At 34.5% G+C, this 25040-nt stretch overlaps 1 protein-coding gene across 7 annotated transcripts in view; it reads right to left on the bottom strand.

Annotated features, from left to right (window-relative positions):
• The window catches only part of nAChRalpha4 (nicotinic acetylcholine receptor alpha4), a 562559-nt gene that overhangs the window by 15292 nt on the left and 522227 nt on the right, over positions 1–25040 (bottom strand). For all 7 annotated transcript variants that reach the window (XM_073992624.1, XM_073992651.1, XM_073992631.1 and 4 more), the window contains one exon: positions 3480–3726. In XM_073992624.1, coding sequence (XP_073848725.1) covers positions 3480–3726 — 247 coding nt within the window. The remainder of the gene's footprint in view (positions 1–3479; positions 3727–25040) is intronic.

Raw genomic sequence — 25040 nt, forward strand, 5'->3', positions numbered from 1 at the left:
TGAATTTTGCTTTGATTCGAATTGTAGCTAGTCTTTCATTCACTGGTGCGAAGCTGGAGACCAGGTGTTCTAACCTCCGACCAACTACAAATCCGCAACCAAACTCATGCTTTATGTCATGGCAGCTATAATACAGTGCGTCACCTTTAGGTGTTGTTGTGACGCCTTTCCCATTCCATCGTATTTCCTATATGGCAGTAATGTCGGCCTTGTACTAAACTGCACCTTCTCTATAAAGAGTGCGAACATTCCAGGTGCAGATTCGCAGATCATGGTCCTTAAAACGTTTGCGGGAGTCGTCAACTTTTGAGGGATTTGTTTTTCTTTTGTTTTTTCATAGTATACTGCTTTTTCTAGGGGAGGGTTACTAACCCTGCGCCCAAACCCAAGCTTTTAACGTTCTTATGGGTGAACGCGCTCACTACCTTTAACGGGTGTTAAAGGCAGATACCCCAGGTGACACCAATGGGAGGTCAGTGTCCCCTTGAGATGAAAGAGGGACCAAGATAAATCCTGGACTTTGCCATGTTAAAGCCGGTTAGGACCGTTCCTTGGTATCTTCCATCCCCTACGTCACCCCTACGTGATTACACTACACACAATTAAAACTCTGGGATACCTGTATATACTAGACTGTAACTGTGTTATCTGACCACAACATGCTTAGCATCAATGGAAAGTCAAGAGTTCCTCATCTAAATGCAACTTACGTGGGTGAAACATATCTTCCAGGAATAAATGTATTGTCACTATACTAAAAAAATTACCAATTTTCACACAAACATTTTGGTCCGTTTTATCCGCTAAATATTATCTCATCATCGTGGTCACTTGCAAGCTTCTTACCTGTTGTAAACCCAAATTTTTTCGTAAGAAGATTTCCCATGCAGTGGAAACACGAAATGCAGAATTACAGACTGTTTATTGGAAAATGTGACCAAGACATTCAAAATATCTTATACAAGGAAGTGCAGGCCTATATCAAAGCGTTTACCTATGTCGACATTTTTGGTGAGAAGGTTTTCTACTTCCTGAGAAATCGAACTGCGGCATTGCAACCAATTCGGGTGAACAATGGCGTCAAGCCTCTAGAAACAAATTAAATGTTACCATTATATGTGGGCTAAGGTCTTTTTTCTTTTTGTTGGGTGTGACTTTTGACCACTCCGACTCAGTTGTGCGGTTATCAGTTTAGGATCAAGCAGAAAATTTCTCAAATTAAATTTTTTGGTCACTCTTATTGAGCTATTAATCTATACAGGCTACTGTTGTAAAGGATAAGAATATCCAAACAAGAATACGGAAACTGATGAGGATGTGTGATCAGATCCGAAACTAGTGTGTTGTAATTTATTTCATTTATTATGAAATAACTGTTATTAATTTCATAACTTTCAAATATTTTAGCAACAAGATCTGGACTTCAGTTGAAATAATCACATCAATCTCATTTTTTTTTGATTTTCCTTTAGTACCAGTTTGTTAAAATCTTCCGTTTACACCAACTCAAAAGATCTGCCTCTGGTGTTTAGAGGATGTTAAACACCCTTGCTTTAATCTGGCGTTTTTGTCTCAATATGTTTGCACAGTTTAGTCAATATAGATCCGATTTTTTTGTATATCATCCATGTAACTGTGCAGCCAGTAGTGTTGGGCAATCTCGTTCATTAAGCGGATCGATCTTTTTCATTCCGTTCACCAAAAAGATCCGGATCTTTCACTTCGTTCGTTGGCTCTTTTTCGTTCAACAATACATTTGACTGTGTTATTTTCTTTTGAAGTCGTTCGTTCTCTGCTGCATATGACTCCGTCGTTCTTTTCACCGAATCGTTCTTTTGAAAATGTTCGTTCACGAATGACACATTGTGTGCTAATGGGGGTGGTTTTGTTTCTGGATTTGATATGAAAGAACCAGATGAACGAATGATGCAAAAGAAAGATATGACCGAGATGTGCTGTTACTGAGCGAGAGTAGCTCTCTGAATCATTGTTTGTTTTGTGTGGACATTTGTGCTGCTTGACTGCAAAACCAATGCATTTGTTTTTTTTTTTTTTGCTTGCTTGTGTGCTTGTGTGTATGCAAAGCTAATGGTGGTGGTTTTGTTTTATAAGCAGCAATGACTCGGTCATCGGGGATCTAAATGAACGATATAAAAGAATGAGCTGGATACGGATCCGTTCGTTCTTTTCACGGAATCGTTCCTTTGAACCGGTTCGTTCATGAACGACACAACTCTAGCAGCCAGATGTATGATATTGATTTATATCTACACGCAAAAAAATATATGTTAGAAATATGTTTGGATCCAAACAAATATTTGTTTGGGACTGATTGCAAACAATTATATTTTTGGATCCAAACATAATTTGTTTGTGTCCAAACAAATATATGTTTGCAGCAGTTTGTAACATATCTGAATTTAATATGTTTGGGTACCAACATATTTTTTATGGGTGGAGAGGATTTTGGTCAAAGAGAGTAACAACGGTGCTCTCGCAGCTGCGGAATGCCTTATTAACAAACAACACACACACATAACAACTACCGCTGTCGCAACAATTGTTGTTAGTTAACTGACAAACCGACAAACCAAACAACTACAGTGCGTTTGGTGTCGAAAAAAAAAACAAAATTCGTATAGTCAAATACTTCGCAACTACAAATTTGTAATTTCTTTAATATAAAGACAACATCTAATATCTAAACCTAGCGCTGATTGACTCAACATGTATGTACATATGATTCATATTGTTCTGCTATGCTTTCAAGACGATAACAACTACAGTGAAAATCTTTAGAAGAAACGGTAAGTTACAATATTACAAAATAAAAGAAAGAATAAATAAATAAATAAATAAATAAATAAATAAATAAATAAATAAATAAATAAATAAATAAATAAATAAATAAATAAATAAATAAATAAATAAATAAATAAATAAATAAATAAATAAATAAATAAATAAATAAATAAATAAATAAATAAATAAATAAATAAATAAATAAATAAATAAATAAATAAATAAATAAATAAATAAATAAATAAATAAATAAATAAATAAATAAATAAATAAATAAATAAATAAATAAATAAATAAATAAATAAATAAATAAATAAATAAATAAATAAATAAATAAATAAATAAATAAATAAATAAATAAATAAATAAATAAATAAATAAATAAATAAATAAATAAATAAATAAATAAATAAATAAATAAATAAATAAATAAATAAATAAATAAATAAATAAATAAATAAATAAATAATTAAATAATAAATTTATGGAAGGCGTTGATATGTTTGGGACTGCTTGCAAACAAATATATGTTTGCTGCGAAACATGTTTGGGACATATGTTAGAGAGGCCATTTTTTCTGTTTGGAGTTTTTTATTGTTAATTTTTAATCTATTTGAAAGTTAATGTGTTTTCCCCTTAATTGAAGGAAATAGTTTCAAATTTTAAAAATACATTACCTTAGTTGAATCCTCTTGCATTCTGGTATGTTCAGATATAAACTGAACACAAAAGCAACTTCGGTGAACACGAGGTGGGCATTTGTTATGTGAAAATACAGGATTTGGTAGAATAGGGCTTTTTATTCCGGATGGTCCTATTTCCATGTCAGGTACCGTAGGTAAATCCTCTGATTCTGACTGCGTTAACGGCGGTATAAGTCCGTGTATTTGACAACTTCCTCCAAATGGACCTGTTGAAGCAAGGCTAAATTAATGAAAAACAAATTGTTAGATTTATACGCATTTATATAAATATTAATTATCTGGACTTAAGCAGAGAAAAGATTATTAATGAAATACAACTAAAAACCAGTAAAGAAAGGATCAAAGTCGGGCGGTGCCAACTATATGATACCCTACACAACTATGAATATATCTATCTATATATATAAAAAAGGATGATGTTAGTTACTACGCTTATAACTCAAGAACGACTGAACAGATTTTGACAATTCACACCAATTAGGAATGGTCTCATGGCAGAAAAGGATAAAACCTAAAAAACCGCGAAAATCTGCGAAAAATTTGCAAAAATATTTTTTGAATAAATTCAAATTTTCTACACATTTTAATCGAGCTTTTGCGTTTGGAGTATATCGTGACACTTTTTTGATCAGATTTTGGCGAAAATTGTACATGCACCAACAGCGAATGACATTTTTGTGCTTCTATTATGTCATTTTTTTCTGGAGATATTTTTATTTACAATCTATTTAAATAAATCAATTAAAAAACAATTTGCTTTCTGTTGTATCCAAACTATTCTTTATGTAAATTAACAGCGAAAATTAAAGGTGACTTTAGTCCAAACGGATGTTAGTGTTTTCAGCGGTGTAACCATTATTTAATCGATTTCAAAAAGCAAAGAGATTTCGCTGCTCATTGTTTTGTCGTGAAATAGTTTTTAACCGTACGTAATGAAAATTAGGCAGAATCTCATGTGTTTGTAAAATGAATATCTTGGCAGAAGGCGGAGCGGGTCGTGTCCGGTCGCAATCACAATGCCGGGAGTCAGAACTTCAACGTTCAAATCTACACCAAAGCTCTGGAAGAAATGCTCCAAATGGCGGTTTGAATGGAGTTTTATTACGTTTGCACAACTGGCTACTTATTTCTCACACTCTTCTCTTTTAATACTGCCAGCTTATTGGGTCAACTACTGGATTATACAGCTTTAGTGGACAATTTAATTATGACAATTGCCTATGCCAATAAAAAATAAGACTCATAACATTCCCTATCATAGACATCAGGCATAAGTTTGACTTTAAATTCTCATGTTTCATTATACAAAATCTTTGATTCTAAAGATTTCGTACAAAACAAATTAACAAATTATTAGCGACCACCCATCTTGAATATTACCAATTCACTCACGCGTTATTAAAATTAAAGCACATGTTCGATATAAAATTAAACCATTGAAAATCTCAGCATTTACTCATTTCGATATAGAAAATGGATACATTAAGTTTTCGAAAAATATTCATAATTTAATCTCAACGAGAAGGGACCCACCCCTTTTATGAAATCCCGGACCCAATAGCTACCCATATTAGCAACAATTGCTTGAGCTTGCTTTAAGCGGATAAATGGACTCTATCGAACGGTGATATTAATTTGCATCAACTGTTAACGAATTTAAATTGTACATGCGAATAAGTAGCAAGACTGTCCGTATAAATACAAGTTTCCGAATATAGAAAATTGTCTAACCACATCTAACATGTCTGATGCGATAAACCTAACCAGTTACCAAAACGATCGTCTCTAAGAGGTTGATGTGTGATATACATCTCTTAGCTAGATACCATTTTTTGATAAAAACTATTTAGTTCATATGGCTCAATTAAGTACATTAATTAAAATCTGATAAATAATAACTTCGTCATTATTGGGCAAAAATTAAATACAAGTTCAATTTTCTATTTACTTGGAAAATATCTCTTACTACATCACAGATTCTAAATCGTCTTTCAACCTAGCTTGATAGTAGTATTAATAACGTTTGATTTTATGTCACAAATTGCATGTAGAATTCAGGAGATCGGATATAACAGGGAATTTACACGAGAAGAGTGTCATTTTTGTACACCACAAAGTCAGGAAGAAATTTAGACGAATAATGAAGGTGGTCACCACAAAACGATCGGACTTATCTTTTCAACCCGGACTAACTTTTCTAAAAAAGTTCCAAACTGAACACTTGAATCACGGCATTACCTGATATAACTTTGTTTCAACATTTTTAATTTACATCTAAATGCATTATTTACTCAAAAAATGTATCTTAACCTTAATTTACATTAGGCACCTTCCCTAGCGGTAATTGTCAGTTTACAGGAGAGAGTCGAGGAAAACGGAAACACTTTACCTCTTAATGCCCTTTCTCTCCGACAGACTGACAATTCACACAAATAAAATTTCTCAATGTAAAGATTCTAAATCGCCCTAATTTGTTCAAAGCAAAAAAATATTTGCTCTTGGTCTCGGATACTCTGCAACGTGATAGCAATAATTGTATTATATGTCTGAACAAAAGTCATCAAGTTCAATACCTAACAGACTGCGAGACGAAGTTCGCCGGGTTCTCTAGTAAAATATATTTTGGAGCTATATAGACCGACTTTAATATAATTTGCTTAAGTTATTTCTAGACAGATTTCCGTAACACATTTCCAATTTCGCCAAAATTGGTTAGATATATATTTCTAGACATAATTACATCTCACATTCCAAATTCCAAATTCCATTGAAATTGTGCTTGCGTACATAGCGTGTTTGGTGCATTGAATATAAGAAAACGGTCGAAAACTATATCTAAATTTAGACCGAATTCAATATTATTTGACAATCTTATTACTAGACCGAATTCAGTCACACATTCCAAATTTCATCACATATATAGCGTGTTTGGTGCACCAAATACGTGAAATCGGCCAAAAATACATATGGGAGCGTTCTTCCTTTGGCCAACAAATAGTATTCCCCAATTTTCAGCTGAATCGGACAATAAACGCGACCTTTATATTGCGAACGGGCGGACGGACGGACATGCATAAATCGACTCAGAAAGTGATTCTATGTATATCCCCAAAAGGAAATATGGGTCTATTTCGATTCATTATGCATGTTACATTAGGGTGGTTTTAAAAAAATCGATGTCGGATTTTTCTATGTGGCACCCTTCTTAAGTGTTTAGTTGTGTTAAATTTTAGGATTGCCAAAGTTTGAGCACAATCGGATCAACTTTTTCCGTTTGAGATAAAACCAGCCTAATGTTACAAACAAATGCACAAAGACATAATGAGAAATGATAAAGGATAAATAAACATAATAAATATAATTCTACATCCTATAATTCTTCAAACCTATGGAGTTTGTATTCGCCCTAAAAATGTATAATACTATATCGAGGTCTTATAAAGCTCGCTTTGTAGTATCCAAAAAGATATGCTGGATATATGAATATGAGGGGATGAGTTTAAAGGTCTATTAGGGGCCTCATAAATAGCTAATTAAAAACTGATTTAATTCATAAAATATTAAAGAGATGGTCAGAGGGCTTCCAATTTTGAACTATTTCTTAAATAAATTCGTGCTGCGATGTTTCAACGATTGTCCAAAACTAACAAATATTCACACTTTGGTTCATTGGGGCATATTTCTTAAAATATGTTAAATAAGTCAGTGACTGTTATTTTATTTGTACAGACGTGCGTAATGAATGTTCCTTACGCGAAGTGAAGTTTACCCATGTCTTTGCGCACACGAAATAGTGCCTTTGAAAAGTCAGGCCATCAGTGTCACATACAGCGTTGCCGACAGTTTGTAATCGAAAATCGTCATTCAAAACTGACTAGCTGTCTTCTTAAAGAGGGTAGATATCTGGACTCCTACATTTTTCATAACAAGATAGACGATTTTTCATCCATTAACAATCCTAAAAGAACTTTTTCAACTGATATAATGTGTGGCAAAAACTCAAACGTCCTCTATTCCAGATACGTACCTAAATATAGCCAATCTGACTGGAAATTGCTAGGAACATTAAAAGAAGCTTAAAAAATCGAGTTTGCAACATTGTTTTACTTAAATTCTTTTGTTAAATTTTGATTAAAATATAGTTATCCTGTTTTATTTCATGCAATATTGGCTTACGTGAAAAATCGTCATTTCAGGCCACAAAATCGTTAAATCGTCATTTTTCAATTTTGGGCCAAAAAATCGTCCAAGCGGTTTTCATTCTCATGTGAAGAAAAAATATTTAAAAATTTCCTATTTGTTGTTATGAGAAAATTTATGCATAAATCGTTAACACCATTCCATATCTATTCGTGAAGTTTAAATATTTACTAAATTTACTATTATTTTCGCGGATAATCAACAAATGATAAACAAACATTTAAGTAAATCCAAATTATCCTGTCTTAGAGTCAGTACAAACCCAATTACAAACAAAATTACAACCAATTCGGTGGTAAAATGGGACAAATATCTTAAAAATTCCTTAAAACGACGACGCGTCACGCGTCATATTGTATGGGGGCTATACGAAAGCGTGGACCTATGTACATAGCTCGCTTTCAATACCAAAAGTCCTGCGTACATATAATAGATTTTCCCAAAATTGCATCCACCTACGTCAATCCATTCGGACGCTAGAGTGATTTCCACAGACGGACGGACATGGCTATATCGATGTAGGATTGCACGCTGATCAAGAATATATATGGTAATATTCAAAAATGTTTTACAATCGTTGAAGTTGATGTTCACCATTTAATAAGTCCCGAACTGTTAATATATTTTATAAAATATGAATATATTTATATTAATTGAAGTGTTTTAGCCACGATCTCATAATTTGGACCATAACAAATAATTTTCGTGGAAGCTGCGTTAGTGGTAATATAAAAAAATGGGAAAAATGTGTGGAAGTAAACAAAACTCAAACCTGTGCTCAAAGAGAGAACTAAAGAATACCCCTTGGGCAACATGGTTCTAGTGTATGACTTTTCGATATATACACTGCATCCCCCTAAAATCGATGCTGATATTTTGAAGTTTTGATTTCAGTGTTTTCCGAATTTTTCTTATAATTAGAGGGTGCAACTAGATAATAATCGAAACTAGTTTATAGGATTGTAGAAAAGCACATATACTTTCACGATGACAAATTGTTTTCCTTGTAATAGTTTTAGCAAAATACTTCAGGTTTTGTATGGAAAATTAGCGAAATAGTAGAATATTTCCAAAAATAGTTCTCCAATTTTTCGCATTAAACCAAAATATATATTTTTGAAATAATTTTCAACAATAAGTTTTCGTCTTTTGTTGTTGCTGTAATATGCATGCAATGAACCCAATCTTTATAATTTTGGTCTCACATTTGTCTATGCGTTGTCTAGATTATGTACGTAGTTTTAATTAATTTTTTAGAGATTTTTATGGACTCTGAATTAGAATAAATAAAATTTACCCCAAGATTTCTTCACTATTTTTTTATTTTCCGCGAAAATATAAATAAATTTTGCAAATATTTTAGCATATACGGATAGATATCAAATTCTGTTAACGATTTATGTATACATTTTTTTATTACAACCCAAAGGGAATTTTTAAATATTTTTTCTTTATAATGAAACAAAATCCCCTATTTGGGTGCAGCATCCAATTTTGTGAACGCGAACATATTTGAAACCACAATTTTTTTCTTAACGTAAGCACCAAAAATCGCGGATGTGCTCGCAAAAAAATTTAATTTTTTTTCAATGGTATTGAAAAGGAAATTTGAAATTTACCATATGTAGTTTGTTGGGTCTACAATGATTATTTCGAGTAGTTACAAACGGAATGACAAACTACTACTATACTCACATCCTATGGTGGAGGGTATAAAAATATCTGCAGAATCTAGACAATGCATAGAAAATATGAAACCAAATTTATAGGGATTGGATACATAAATTGCATATTATAGCAACAACAAAAGAGAAAAACTTTTTGGTAGACAATATTGTTGCAAATATATTTTTTGGTTTGATTCGAAAAATTAGAAAAAAATATTTGGGAGTTCTCCAACTATTTCACTAAAAACCCATACGATAATTAATGTACTCTACTAAAACTTCATCAAGAAATGTTGTTTACCATCGCAAAAGCTCAGTTGTTTACTGTGATAACTTATAAGGATAGGAAATTAAGAGTAATATTGAAATTACAATCATTCAAAAAATATGAAAATTAAAAAGCCTGTAATTCGCGAATTAGTTAAAATCAGTTGATGCGCATCCGTTTCAGGATACAGCGAATCAGTCTCGTTCAATATTTATGCATATTTCAATGTTTCACGCAGGGGTCATTTTGTTCCGTCAGTTGCATCTCACAATGCCAAAAACTTTAAAGTGGGTAAAAGTCGCGCAATGTTCATACGATTTTGATGCGCATCCGGTTTCATTAGCGCCCATCAAAAATACGTCAATATACACCTATTTATATTATTTAAGAACCGCGGATGTGCCTCCACATTCTATTTTGCATATTACTCGCGTATCTCTGTAACTTATGACACGCGTTTTCGCAAATATTTTAATCGCGTATAAAGGATTCCATTTATGAAAAAAAATATTAAAGGTAATCGCGGATTTGTCAAAATAAATTTTTGCCGATTTTCGTATTTCCAAGGTATCTATATCCGCGGTTTTAGTGGATGGATTCGATCGCGGATTGCCTCATTAGATCCGTCGCGTAATAAAACTAAATTCACGTGGGTATCAAAGGAAATTAAGTGACAGTTGTAAATTTTACACGCAAAAATAGGTTTTTTAAGAAAATTTTCGCATGAAATTTTGGCCTTGGCCTCCAATTACTAGGATGCTGTACGGAGCACTCTCATGAGATATACATTAAGCGACGTAGAATCACGAGTTCTATAATCCTATTAGGAGTTTGAAACATTAAATTGTTGCGCGTCCAGATTAATAAAAAAATTCAAAAACCCCCGAAATTCCGGCTTCAAAATGTCAGCATATCAAAAAATCATACAATAGTATTATGTTGCCCATGGAGTATTCTCTAATTCTTTCTTTGGGCATAGGTCAATAAAATGTAGGGATAAGCTAGAAATCGGAAGAGGACATAAAACACTTGTTGGCTTCAACCCATTTTTACCCATTTTTCTACATTGAAGCCAACACAGTTTCCACGAAAATTAATTTTAATGGTGGACATTATGGGATCCTTCCTAAAACACTTCATTTAAAGAATCATTCTATATGGAATATGTTAACCGCGAATTCTGAATGGGTGAAACTACACCATATATGTATATGTACTTCAGTAAGATACATATTGCAAAAACTAGTATTTTATTTACATATTTTGATTTAAAAATATTATGTTGTAAAGGTTTCGTTGAGCATATTTACAGATTTGGAAAACATCAGTCAGTTCACGGGTATAGCCAAATTTGTTCTATCTAATTTTATAACAATTCTAGATTAGAATCGTTTCAAAAGGTTTAAACATCCGTCTGGCTAAATACCACAGTTTCGAAATACATATGTATGTAATTTCGAGCTCATCAGTAGAATACTCAATTTTTCGGTTTGTGTATCATTTTTCAATTTGCCGTCTTATTTCATATTTTATTAATTCAAAAACTCTAAGAATTCATGGTAATATGACATTGTAATTTCGAGCTCATCAGTATAATAGTCCATTCTTTCGGTTTGCTGCACGAGGTTATAGCCACTTTGCAAAATTTAAAAATCAAAATTTTTATTGGCTCATTTTAAGGTATAGATACAGATGTAGACCGGATAAATCGGATTAATGGATATTTTTTAAGTCCGCTTTGCTTGAGAACAATATTATTAGATTCTTAATGAACGGTGAAATGCGTTAAAAATTTCTATGTTAACATACAAACCACAGTTAATTTTTCCCTTCCAACACACATATCTCGATCTACATTTTTGGTACATAATCTATCGGTCTGTACCTGTGGAGTATTTGAATTTTTCACAAAAAAAAAAAAAAAAAAAATGGAAAGTAGTTCAAGGTGTGACCATTCAGATGAAAAAAAAAACATTCTACAAAAAGTTTTGGAGATTTCTAAGGTTCTTTTATGTATTTTTGTTCTTTTAATTGATAAAAACACTGTGCTACACGAAAAATATGCAAGGCTTCTGATGCAAAAATTCTATCGTGCTGGGATCAATGGACTTCGACAATACCTTTGGTTCCTTTGGGTCACTTCGTTCTTATACCCTACACCACTATGTGGGGAGGGTATCATAAGTTGGTTTTGGCCAAAAAGTTTGTAACACATCGAAATAATGGTCATAGACCTATACTTATATCCGCTTCAGTTAAGAGTATTCCAAATGCAAAGCATAGTAATGAAATTGGAAAGCTTCACTTTCGCAACAATGCAAAGTGGACAAACAACGGATATATCGCAATAGTCACTAATCCAACCCAAGTTTTAATTTTTGGGATTTCAATTGTAATGTCGAGTATCACATTTTCCACTTTTTTAATCACGCTAAAGGTTGCAATTTTGATTACGTCGTCACGAAATGAGAGGAAGAATATTATTGAATTCCAAAAGCAAAGCCTGTCAATGTAAGAAGAAAAGTTCACCTTTACAAAGATGCAAAGTAGGTTGACGTATTTGGTCAAACAAGGAAATATCACAATGGTCGATATCGAGATATCCCAATTTCCAATTTGTGGAATTTTATTTCCAATGCGGATATCTCTGCTTCTTTTGAACATACATATTGTAAGGGCAGAGCTTGAAATTCCAAATATTTTGGCATTGATCAAAATATCATAGTTATTGCAAAGTGCGCTATGCTATACCAATTTTAATGTTTTTAAGTATTTATTTTAAGAACAAATACTACTGCTTCATTTCTTTTTCTTTTCTGCAAAGCGTTCAATCAATACCAAGTGCATTGTCGACAGTATTCAAATTATTAATTATTTTTGTTCAGTTAACCCTCAGTCAATTGGTATATAAGCCAGGATGGTTAAAACTTTAGTATCTACCTAAAATAAATGTGTACCAGTGAAAAGCCTATGTACAGGGGAAGTGGTTTAGGGTGTCTCATAGACGGCCCTTCCCGAATATAGCCTTTGCGTACTCGTTCGATTTTATAGCGGTAAATGTAGAGAAAAACAAGATTGCCACAAATAACACAACTTTCAATAAAACATATTTCAATGTTCAATGAACATATTGGAAATACTGATATGGAAAGCTATTCGGAATCAGACGAAAGCTTTGCAATTTTTTATAAAAATCAAATTTAAAACAAATTAGTTTTGTTACGCAACATTAGATTTTTTTTTTACAAAACTGACTATAAGTGCTTTATCTTGATTTATTTGGCATATATTGTATAAAATGACAACTTAAATCTACTGGATTTGCTTAGCGTTATCTTGGTATGTGTCTGGGTTGGATTTACTCCGGTTTCGAAATGGCAAAAGAACCTCCAAATATTTGGAAGTTAAATATAACACCTCTTACCAAATGCGTTTCTTAAAATTGCCTTAAATAGCGTTAAAAATGAATGTTGTCATTTTACAAAAAACAATTTCATTGAACCATGCTCATTCTCTTTTTTAACTTCCTTTTCTCCTTGTGCAGAATCCCCTGCGCGTCTTACTGTAGATCAAATAAGCGATTGTTTACATTTATTTATTTTGTACAACATTGAACATATAAAAGCCATTAGTCTATCTGAGTATTATATTGAACGGTGGTGTAATGGATAGTGTTTATATTCAAATAAACAAAAACCCTAACGGTCATTACAATCCCAGAATCCCACAAAAATCTCAAACAATTCCCTAATAATTACCTACTGTTTTAAAGTCTTTTAAAATATGCCAAAAATTCACTTACATCCAACTTAGGTCATATTTGACACGTGCGAGTAAATTAAACCGAGAAAGCTAACAACAATAATAAGTTCCCCCATGAAGAAGAAAAACTGCAAATTGTCTAACAAAAATCTAAGAGTCCACGAGTGAAGTTTTGAGACTGGGTATTTCAAAACTACAAAGGAGTGATAAACCAGAAAACTAAGAAAGATTATAATCGAAAGTGAAAAGCGACAGAGTGAGTAATTGTAGGTTGGCATAAATTATTATTACAGTTTAATTGCACCAATATCGTGATTTATTTATACTTGATCTCTAAATCAAATCGTCTCTGGAGTGAAAGGCAAATACATAATGTACAGATATTAATGCGCGTTTACATATTATCATGAACAGAAGTCAATGTTAATCACATCATTTACATAGTGCTCTGCAAATTCTTTTACAGCCATTGACAAAATATCATGCTTTTCTTAAACATTCCAGCTATTGTCAGTGTCTACTACTATATTTTAATATAACCATAACTAATTAGCACATCACTCAATTCTACATTATACGTTCTATTCCCATCGTTTCGAGTGACATATTCCATCCATCTGCTTAACTTGCACTCTAATTCTCTACCATTCCCCAACAACATACATTTTAATCAAACACTTTTCTAGTGCACATGATTTAACCCTTCAAGATATTGGCGGGATATATATGTCCTCATTTAATGATTGAAAAAACATATTACTTGTTTGATACTTTCTGTTGTCACAATATAAATAATGTTTTCAACTATCAAAATACAATATATAAATTGGATAGGTTTTGCAAAGTACTAAAGAATAGTAATTTTCATTCCAAGTGAATCAAAGTATGTTCATACATATTTGTTTCTCATTAATTGAACAAAGTCACTCCTAGTTGTAGTGGTCATATAGTGGTAGTGGTCGCTACGAAAACAAGAGAGTACTCGTAAACATACAGTTGAAGAACTTATTTGGTATTCCTGCAATCCAAACTGAATGAAGTATTTCCCTTAAAAATCTGCAACGCGATATAAATTAGTGCATTTCGTTTTTTTTTCAAAATAGTCTGGCTTAATCCCATTGTTGCAGTTTTATTATTTTAAAACCAACTAATTTATTAGTGGAAAAAGGTTGGCATTGTTCGCCAAGAGGTAAGGCAGGGAAGACTAGTTTCGATCCACGCCACTGGATATCATCAGTTCCCTTGTTTCTTGTTTGTGGATATTCTCCACAGAAGTTATTTTTCAATAACTTCTTCAACAAGAAACTTTTTATACCCAAACATCAATCATCAGCTCGAAGTATAAAGGTGAACAAAGAAAAAACTTCAATGAGAAGTTTTTCTTTGGCAACGAAAGTGTTTGCGAAACAAACAAACCTTTTTTCCACTGCTATGTGTCGTCGAATCTCGACGAATGCACATAACAAAATGTAGTTGGTAGCTTGTCGCAGCCAACCATGTTCGATTTCAGAAACACTGGCACCCTTTGTATGGTTGGCTGCGACAAGCAACCACGCAAACACTTTCGTCGGAGTTATGTTTGGTTGCTAAAGAAAAATTTCTCATTGAAGTTTTTTCTTTGTTCACCTTTATACTTCGAGCTGATGATTGATGTTTGGGTATAACAAGTTTCTAGTTGAAGAAGTTATTGAAAAATAACTTCGGTGGAGAATATCCACAAACAAGAAACAAGGGAACTGATGAGATCCATTGGCGTGGATCGAAACTAGTCTTCCCTGCCTTACCCCTTGGCGAACAATGCCAACCCTTTTCCACTAATAAATTAGATGTTTTAAGACTATTTTGAAAAAAAAAAACAAAATTGTATTAGCTATCCCAATAAAAAACGACGCCACCAATGTTCGATTCTTGCAATTCGCTACTGAAATTATATGAAATTGATGTTAAGACATGGCACCCCATTTTTCTCTACTTTTGCTCCAACCGCCTTCCTGACGTCACTCTTACCATTGAGAACAAACTCTTACCGACAAGGCAGTCATACCCAAGTGGTCTGAGCTCGATGCATTCCTATGCAACCGCAATACAACCATTGAGTCTGTGTCAGCAATAAGACGCAAATCCTCAGTTAGTAATAATACAGCTCAAAAACCTCAGAATTCCAAGGATAGTTCTAAAACTATCAAGTCTATACATAATAATGTAGTTGATTCCTCATGTAAACTATGACAAAAAGAATCCCATGTTACATATAAGAAAGTGTCCTAAATTCCTGCAGATGGACATTAATCAAAGAATTATTGACATAAAATAGTCCAGCTTGTGCTTAAATTGCTTTTCAAAAGCTCATACAGTAAAAGGTTGCACAGGCAAAATTCTCCTGCTATAAATGTTCTAAGTGACATAATACTCTTTTGCATCGCGAACAAGATAAATTGAATGCGAATCCAAACCAAAGGAACCAAGGAAAACATCCACTTTCTACCTTTACTAAAACTCTTCCAATACTGTCCTTAAACATCGGATGTGGAGTAGTCAAGACTTACTTTTCTAGCCATTCAAAAGGGACTGCTGTGGTAAAGAAATCCCACAACGGGTTAACCTTCACCGCAAGGGCATTAGTCGACTCGGGTTCGCAGGGTACCTTTATCTCGGAGAAGTTATGTAATTCTCTCCAACTTCCATTTAAACTCACCTCTGCGCAAGTTTCGGGTTTAAATAATAGCATAGCGGCAGCAGTCCGAAAGGAATGCAACTTCATTCTAACGTCAAACATCGACGAAAACGCACAAGTGTTCGCAAATGCGTTAGTAGTTCCACACCTATCCAGTAGCCTTCCACCCAGAACTACTGATCCCAATTTGCTCATAGACTTACCAGACATCCCTTTAGCAGATCCTCGATTCTATGAGAGATCGAGCATAGATCTTCTCCAAGATAACAAAAGGTTATGTATGTATATTTATATGCTTCTCGACAAAGGCTATCCACCTAAAATCAACTTCGGACTTATCCACCACTACTTTCCTGGCTTTGTCTCCAGAAGAGGATGTCCATTGCATCTCCACTCCGACAACGGCACAAACTTCGTCGGGGCGTCCAAAATATTTGCCAAAGATTTTCTCCGAACCTCGCAAGAAGCTATCCAATCCAATTTCGCACATCAAGGTATACAATGGCACTTTATTCCACCGGAGGCTCCACACATGCGCTGACTATGGGAAGCCGTCGTGAAAAGTTTTAAGTCCCATTTCCGAGGGATAGCCTTCCATTGTACTCATACCTACGAAGGGTTCCAGACATTGCTCTCAAGAGTAGAAGCGTCTTTAAACTCGCATCCTCTATCTCCCATTTCTCAGGAGCCAACTGACCTTTCCGCACTAACTCCAGGGCATTTCCTTATCGGAACCCCTTTGCTTGCGCCAATAGATCCAGCATTTAAGATTCCTCTATATCTCTGATCAACAGATGGCGTTATAAATGAAAAAGCCCTAGCGATGACTTGAAAGAAAACATGATGGTTGTTGTAAGAGATGAAAATCTACCACCCAATCTATGACGTCTGGGAAGAATCTCTAAAGTTCATCCTGGATCTGACCACCGTGTGCGTGTACTTGAAATAGCGACTGAGAGGGGTACAATAATGAGACCCATTACTAAATTGGTTGTTCTGATACATAGTTCACATTCACAAACTTATACAACCTTCTCCCTAACTACGAACTTGTCAATGACCTTGTATCTCCAATTCTACCTTAGCTGCGATGCGTACCGATGAATCCAAAACGCGATACCAATCCAATAAACATAGCTATGTGTGTCGACTATGTAGGCGTACTCACCCATTAAGAAAATGCAAGAAATTTTTAGATATGAATGCGACTTAGAGACTCGAAACATTAAATATGTACGGGTATTGTCGAAACTGTCTGGCACACACACACTCCCAGGGGACGTGTTTTACCACGACCGGAGGCAAATATTGTCGAAAACCCCACCATACTTTGCTACATATCAACTCCAAAATTGAGAGCCGAGATCGGAGACCTTCTCACAATAACCACGGCTCTATTACACGTAGAAGCGATGATAGTACTTCTGAGGAAAGATCATCTAGAACCAGAACACCACCAACAAATAAAGCACCAAACACGTCTTTGTCCTCAATTCTAAAACAAAACGTCGTTACACTTCTACCAACGGTAGCCGTCAACATAATTAGCCCCAGCGGCACTTCCAAACTGCGGTGTTTCTTAGACTCTGCATCCAAATTCAGCTGAATTGCCTCAAAAACCGTCAATAGCTTGCGATTGACTACTCTTTCCTTGAGAGACGAAACAATTTGTCCAATTACCATGCTATCCGTCCACGATCCCAATATGCAAATAGAAACTACTCTTCATTTAAATCGTAGGATTTCTATTTACACCCCAGGAAAATCCTTACCACATTCTATCACCAGACAACGGATTTTACAAATCTGGTCCATGGGTGTTAACTTATACTCTCGGGTGTAAAAACAAATATGCTCGAATATGGAAACAATCTCTTGCAGACATACTGCAAGGGGGCCGGCATTGTTTATATTCAAATAAGCACAAACCCTAACGGTCATTACAATCCCAGAATCCCACAAAAATCTCAAATAATTCCCAAACAATTACCTACTGTTTTAAAGTCTTTTAAAATATGTCAAAAATTTACGCATATCCAACTTCGGTCATACTTGCAACTTCCGTCAAAAACCATTATAACATACTGCTTTTTTGTAAACCATCTTTCCAATTGGTAAGACGAACTCGATATAAGAAATAAATCCAACATCATCGAACACAACCTGATTCCATTTTGTGTATTTTACTTTTCTCCCTTTTCTATTGCCTTGTTGGAATACCATCTCTTTTGGCGTTTTGTGGAGACGCAAGTCACTAGCACAGAAGAAAACAAACGTCATCTGAGTTATTCATCGGCTCATGAAGTGTTCCTTCCCCCCAGGCATTTGGCATCCATACACCCCAACAGATAGCACGGTCGGCTGGCATTCTGCATACCCGGGTTCTAATCCCGAGCCAGGCGACATCATATTTTAAAAATGGCAAAATTAATGTTCACGACTATTTGTGAGTAATTCATCTAAGTAAAGTAGTAATAAAATATAAGTGAAAAGTAAAAAATATGAAAAATTACTTTTAATATTAATCAATAAAAAATGAAAAAAGAAATAATATATTTTTTTGTCAATGCTAATTTTATCGCTTTTAAAACTTCCAGTTGTGACGGAAGCGACAAGCCAGTTAGGGCCGCAAAAGTGGAACAGTTTCTTTTGTAATTTTTATCTTTTCGGATAAAAATGCGACTGTCCCTGCAGACACCACAATCGCCTTTAAGTGACCTTTCCGTCAAGCAGGCGATAGAAAATGTTTGCAGCGGACAACCCAACCAACGAATATTACTTGATATAATATTACAAAAAAGATTTAAAATGCATATGTAATAACTAGAAAATGATCTAAACGGTATCCTATGGGAAATATTTAATATGCACGCTTATTGTAGGTTTTTTGTTATTTCAAAAAATTACACAAAATGGCATGTTGGGAAACTATGGGAAATGTTTGTGTTGTCAAACAAACACAGTTTCAAAATATGTATGTATGTATTTGTGTGCACAGGCCTGACATACAGGCAAATTTGAAAAATAATTTTCAAAAACCATTTTGGGAAGATGTTGGTATTTATCCTGTACGACGGATTTTTTTTTACATATATTGCTATCTAAAAATGTCTGCAAATAAATTTCCTATCATACGCATTATCTTCAGTTCTGTAACAATCAAATTTCGGTTTCTTCTTATTTACATTAGTCCTTACTAGAGGATGTTCTTTTTTTGGAATTTAGTTTAGTTGATCGTGAACCACAGCTCTTTTACGATAAGTTGGTGTGGTTATCGACTTATCGATTTAATATTCAAGTGTACATTTTATTTCATTAGTTGTTTTTGTTGGTTTGTTTATAGTTGTATTTTTGCTTTGTGAATGAAATTACAAACCTCTAGTAGATATTTGGGTGAGTGATTTCGTAGTAAGCTAGGTAAGTTGTTGAAATTTTTAAAGAGGTCAAAATTATTCCTGATTGTACTAAGTTTTGTGCATGTGGAGATAACGTGTTCGTCTGTTACCACTGTCTTACAGGTTTCGCAGATGTTGGTGCTGGCAATTTTCATTTTATAGAGATTGTCTTTTCCGAAGGTATGACCTACAAAAAGTCTGTTGATTAGTTTTATGTCAGCTGGTGATAAGGAGGACCCGGAGTGCCAATGACATTTTGGTGGTTCAGGAAAAAACTTAGAGAAGTATGTTCCTATGGTATTTGAGATTTCTTTGTAATTGTTAACCCATTCGTTCCATAGGATTTGGTATATTTTTGCATAACCATCTTTTACCGCCAAGTGCACTGGGATAGTGCAGCCTACATTGGAAACTGGTCTGCTCGTTCATTCGTGGTAATCCCAGTATGGGACGGGGTCCATATATACATAGGTGATTGTGATGATGGTTCAGTTATTTATTTTATAATTAATCTCGTTGGCAATGTAGTTTTGAGATGAGTTGTTTCTTATGAGGAGTAGTGCATTTTTGCTGTCTGTGAGTATAACAGCCATTTCAATACCATCTTCTAATATTATGTCGATTGTTTATTGATAGAGAGAAGTTCTCCCCTGAGGGATGACAATTGTGAATTTATTTTAAAGAGAAAAGTGTGGCTGCATGATATATTGCAAACTGCACAGTCAGTACTGTTGTTTGTAACCGATGCATCTGTCGCCTAAATCGACGCACCCACAAATCTGATGTCAGCAAGTTTTTCTTGTAGTGTGACATTGAAGAATTCCTTCGATTGGTTATTTTTTGATGAATTGAAAATGTTCAGGAGAAAGGATACCTTATCTGCTGGCGAAACATATGTATTTGTTTTGATATCGTCGAAAATGTGTTTGAATTTGGTATAGGTGTGATTTTCTCATAGGTGTGTCTATGGAATGTTTTGAATTTTATTAATTCTTTATACGCTAAATATTGCTATCGTTGTTCTGGTGGTAGACATAAAGCTATAGCATATATTGCATGAAATGGGGTAGAAGGTGTAAGTCCAAGCTTCTCCTAAAAGTCTGGTTTTGGAAAGCGGTTACTTTTCTGTTTATATAGATTGGCATGTGAGCCATTGATGATATTGAATACTCTACTTTAGAACAGATCATCGATTTGTTGGATTAATTCCATGTTTGACAGAGGTTATCATTTTTAATGCATTCAACGAGTTGTTACTTGAAGACATGACATAATCATATGTAATGTTCTTTTAGGGTAAGGCTGGTTTTTATATTTCTTCCCAGAAATTTAATTATTTTGACCGTTTCAATTACAGTGCCTTGAATGCTTATTTTTGGTATTTTTCTGGCTCCTTTGCCCACATACATCACTGCCGTTTTATCATTGTTTTGCTTGAGATTCAATTGCAAAAGAATCCGGTGAAAGGAATTTAATTTCTGTTGGGGATTGTGATTGGCAATATCAAAATCTTTGTTGGTAGATAGCAAGATGAAATCATCTGCAAATTGAAATATATGTGTGTTTCCATCGACAATTCCTTGAAGGCCTAATGTATATATGTTGAATTGTGTCGGACTCAAGCAGCTCCCTTGTGGAAGTCCGTTGAATATTTCTATTTCACTTTTCTCCATGACTAGGATGCGATGTCTCGAGAAGTTAATGATCCATTGTATGAGATCTAATGGACAATGTAGTTATTTTAGTATTTTATATAGCAGGTCGATTCTGACACAATCGTATGCTTTTCTACGTCTGGTGAAAGCATGATTACTTTATCTCCCCTTTCTTTGTGGTAGTTAATTGTGTGCAGAATGTCGTTGATTGATGTAGAAAGATGTTTTCTATATGCGTATGTGTTGGACGGGAGTATTTTGTTTTGATCTATGAAATTCTGTAAGCGGTCTTTGATAATCAGATTAATGATTTTAAAAAAGACAGAAATAAGGGCAATGGGCCTAAAGCTGTTCATCAATTCAAGATCTTCCCCTTTTTTGGAATGGGGGCAATTTTTACTCTCCGCCATTCTTCTTTGATTTCACAGTCTGTCCATGCAGTATCCATGGCAGTAAGTAAACTTGTCTTTAAAATATCTGAGAGATGACCTACAATTTCGTATGTTATACCATCGAGTTCTGCCGCTGATGGTTTGTTATTATTTTTTAAAACTTTGGAAAACTCCTGAATCGTAAGGTTGGAGGTAGTTTGTTGTTCAGCCGCACTAAAACAGACCGGAGTGTTGTCTGGAACTTGATTTCTTAAATGAAATAGAAGGTTTTGGTCATTTTCCGAGGACCACCTTGATTGTGTTGATGAGGATAAAGAGTTCATGTACCCGCGTAGATCGACCTTTGGAGTTTGGAGCATTGCTTAAGTGTTCTACATTTTGTTTAAACGAACGTATTTTTGCATATTTCACTGCATTGTGAAAGTTCTTTTTTGCTTCATTAAGTTTTTGGGCATTAATGTTGTTGTTATGCAAATCAAAAATTTTTTGAGCGGCAATCTTCAATCTATAATTCTTTTCTACAACAGAGTCCCACCATGTTCTTGGAGAATTTTTCTCATTGATTGTATATGTCGATTATTGCATTTTTTCCTTAAAGGTTTGCTGAATATCATCAAATGACGAATTGAGAGTAGTATTTTCTAAACTTTTAAGGAGTTTGTTTTTGGCTAGAAATTTCTGGGATTTTTTGTCACGCTTATAATTTTCATAATCACTGGAAAATGATGACTTCCACCTAATGTGAAGGGGTGAACATCCCACTCAACATTTATGGAGGTGTTTGTGAAGGTTAGGTCTAGTACAGACCCAGTAGGCTCATTTAGCCGTTTTAAAAGTGTTTTTCCCATTGTTGAGAACGTGAAAGCAGGATATGTCAAACAGGTTTTTTACAAGTTTTCCTCGTTGCGAATCAAAGGAATCTCCATATGGCGAATGTCGCGCGTTAAAATCGCCGCATATGAATACATTGCTTTTTGTTTCAAGAAAAGAGAAAAGTTTTTCCAACTAATTTTTTATATCACTACACTTTAGTGAATGTGGAAAATACACCGAAACTAGAGTTATATTTGTAGTGATACTCATTGTTTCACATATTAGTATATCAAAAACGGTTTGATACGATATTTCTTTAAACTTTAAATTCTCGTGAATTAAAAACGCAACACCACCATAGTTATCTTCGCGTTTTTTGAAGAGGATACCAGCAAAATTTTATGGAAGTGGTTCCATGAGATGCCATGATTTCACTGGATCTTTTGCATTGGTTTAAATGAAGTCGTGAAAGATCCGATCTTTTCAATAGCATTTGATCCCATTCAAATGAAGTCGTGAAAGATCCGATATTTTCATCAGCATTTAAACCCATTTTATCGATCCAATAGAGTTGCAGTTTGTGTTTTTTTGTAAAGACATGTAAATTTTCTTTTATTTATCTAAATAAGTTTAAAGCTATATAAGATTTATTATGCTAGGAAATTCCAATCATTGAGCTAAAAATATAGTCGGACTGGTCTAGAGAACCCTGCTCTACAAAACCTTATAAGCAAATCGATTTGTAGATCCCTACAAAACAAAAAAGAGTATTCATTTACAAGTGTTGGAAAATAAAATTTACGAAATAGTAATTTGCAGTTGGAGTCCATGTCGAAATCTGCACTGGTGAGGGAAGTAAAAAACCTTTTGTAAGATGAATCAAAATCAGTTGCGGATGAGGTTAACTCTGTTGCGAGCAGTGGCGGTGCTAAAACTCCAACAGCTGGACAACCGGAAGTCGAGTATCTCACTAAAGATCTCAACATGTCGCTAGCACCCACATCGTTCCCGAAGTCTGCAAATTTCCCAGCTAATGAACCCTGGCAAGGATGCCAGCAAATGTGAATTGTATAGAACGATTTCGCTTTTGTCGCCCGTAGCAAAGACTTTTGGGGCTTTAATCCTCTCCAGCATCAGAAATAACTGTCCAGTTGCCGATCAATAGCATGGGAGCCGTAAGCAGCACAACAACTGCGCTGTACGCCATCTCCACACATATAAGTCGAGGACTTAATCAGAGCCAGCCGTGCGATAGAACTGTGATGATGGCGCTTTTCTTATCAAAACCATTGATACTGTCAAGCACTCCAGGTCATCGAGCAGACTACGCCGCTCCGGCCAAGTTTGAAACGTTGGATTATATTATAAAATTATATGTGTGTGTTATATCGACGCCTCCAAACAATAGTATGCTAAGTCGACTTAGCATGTTTTCAAGTTCTTTACATTTTTACATTTTACGTCCTTTAACTTAAATTCTGTCAAATTTTGGTAATGATCGGTCAATCCGAACAGAAGTTATAAACAAATGTTTACTCAGAATAGTAGTGAAGGTCAAAGAAAACTGTAAACCTTGAGAGCTTCTCCTGCAAAACTCACTTTTCAGACTTAGCATACTATTATTTGGAGGTGTCGATATGTGTGGATGCCAGTCGTACGTAGAATTTAGGATCAAGAAGTCCAAGATCCGTAGAGTGAGACAGGGAGTTGTACAAGGTGGGGGTGATATTTCCGGAACTGTCTAACCTATACCTCTCCTGAATTCTAACCGCTGCAGTCGGCATTGAGATCGTAAATTCCTATAGGGCAAGGATTGATGACACCGTGCATAACATCTGCCTATCATGCAGCACAGACCCGCACGACACGCTGCACCTTTTCAACTGCTCTACCAAACCTACTAACAAACTTAAGTATGTAGCTTTGTGGTTACAAACCATCGAAATTCTTACAACTGACATACAAACATTACAACAACAAACTGCAAATATGGATGTAATCTTTTTGATGATAGTTAAATAATAGTTATTTCACAAATTCCTACGAATTAATAAAAAATCATGAAAATCATATTTCAATACAGCATTTTCCATTTTCCGAACAAGACGTGAAAATTTCATGCCAAAGTGTTGGTGAAAATGACATGCTAAACATTAGTGAAAATGCTATTCTATTCAATCGGTTAAGATGACATGCCAATGGTTTGGTATAGATGCCATGCCAAAGAATTGTTGATGATGTCATTCCACCGAGTGAGCAAAGATGACATGCTTAGGATCTGAAAATGAATTGCATCTTTTGGGGGTCACGCTCTTGTAAAAAGAATGAGTGAAGATGCTAAAAAAATGACATTCCATTTCACTTGCACCCATTCTTGAATAGCATCTTTGGCATCGAACATTTTGCTGGGATATTATAGTTTAATATTGATGTAGTATTTCTACTTTCATCAATATTAAAAATTTCACTTAGTATACATATATCAATTTTTAGTTTGTTTAAATTAAATTCTAGGGAGCTTTTATTTTCGGTTAAACTTTGTATATTATACGAGGGCAGTTCGGAAACTTCTTAGCCTAGCACAAAAAGCGCGGTATAAACAGAACAAAGTTAAGTGTTTTGGAAACTTCCATCTCTGTTATGAACACATGTTAAATTTTGTTTCGATCTGGCAACTCCTTCATATAGAAACAGGTGTTCAAAAAAGA

The sequence above is a fragment of the Musca autumnalis genome, unplaced genomic scaffold (assembly GCF_047663935.1).
Source record: "Musca autumnalis isolate F117 unplaced genomic scaffold, ASM4766393v1 scaffold_1, whole genome shotgun sequence".
Lineage (NCBI taxonomy): Eukaryota > Metazoa > Arthropoda > Insecta > Diptera > Muscidae > Musca > Musca autumnalis.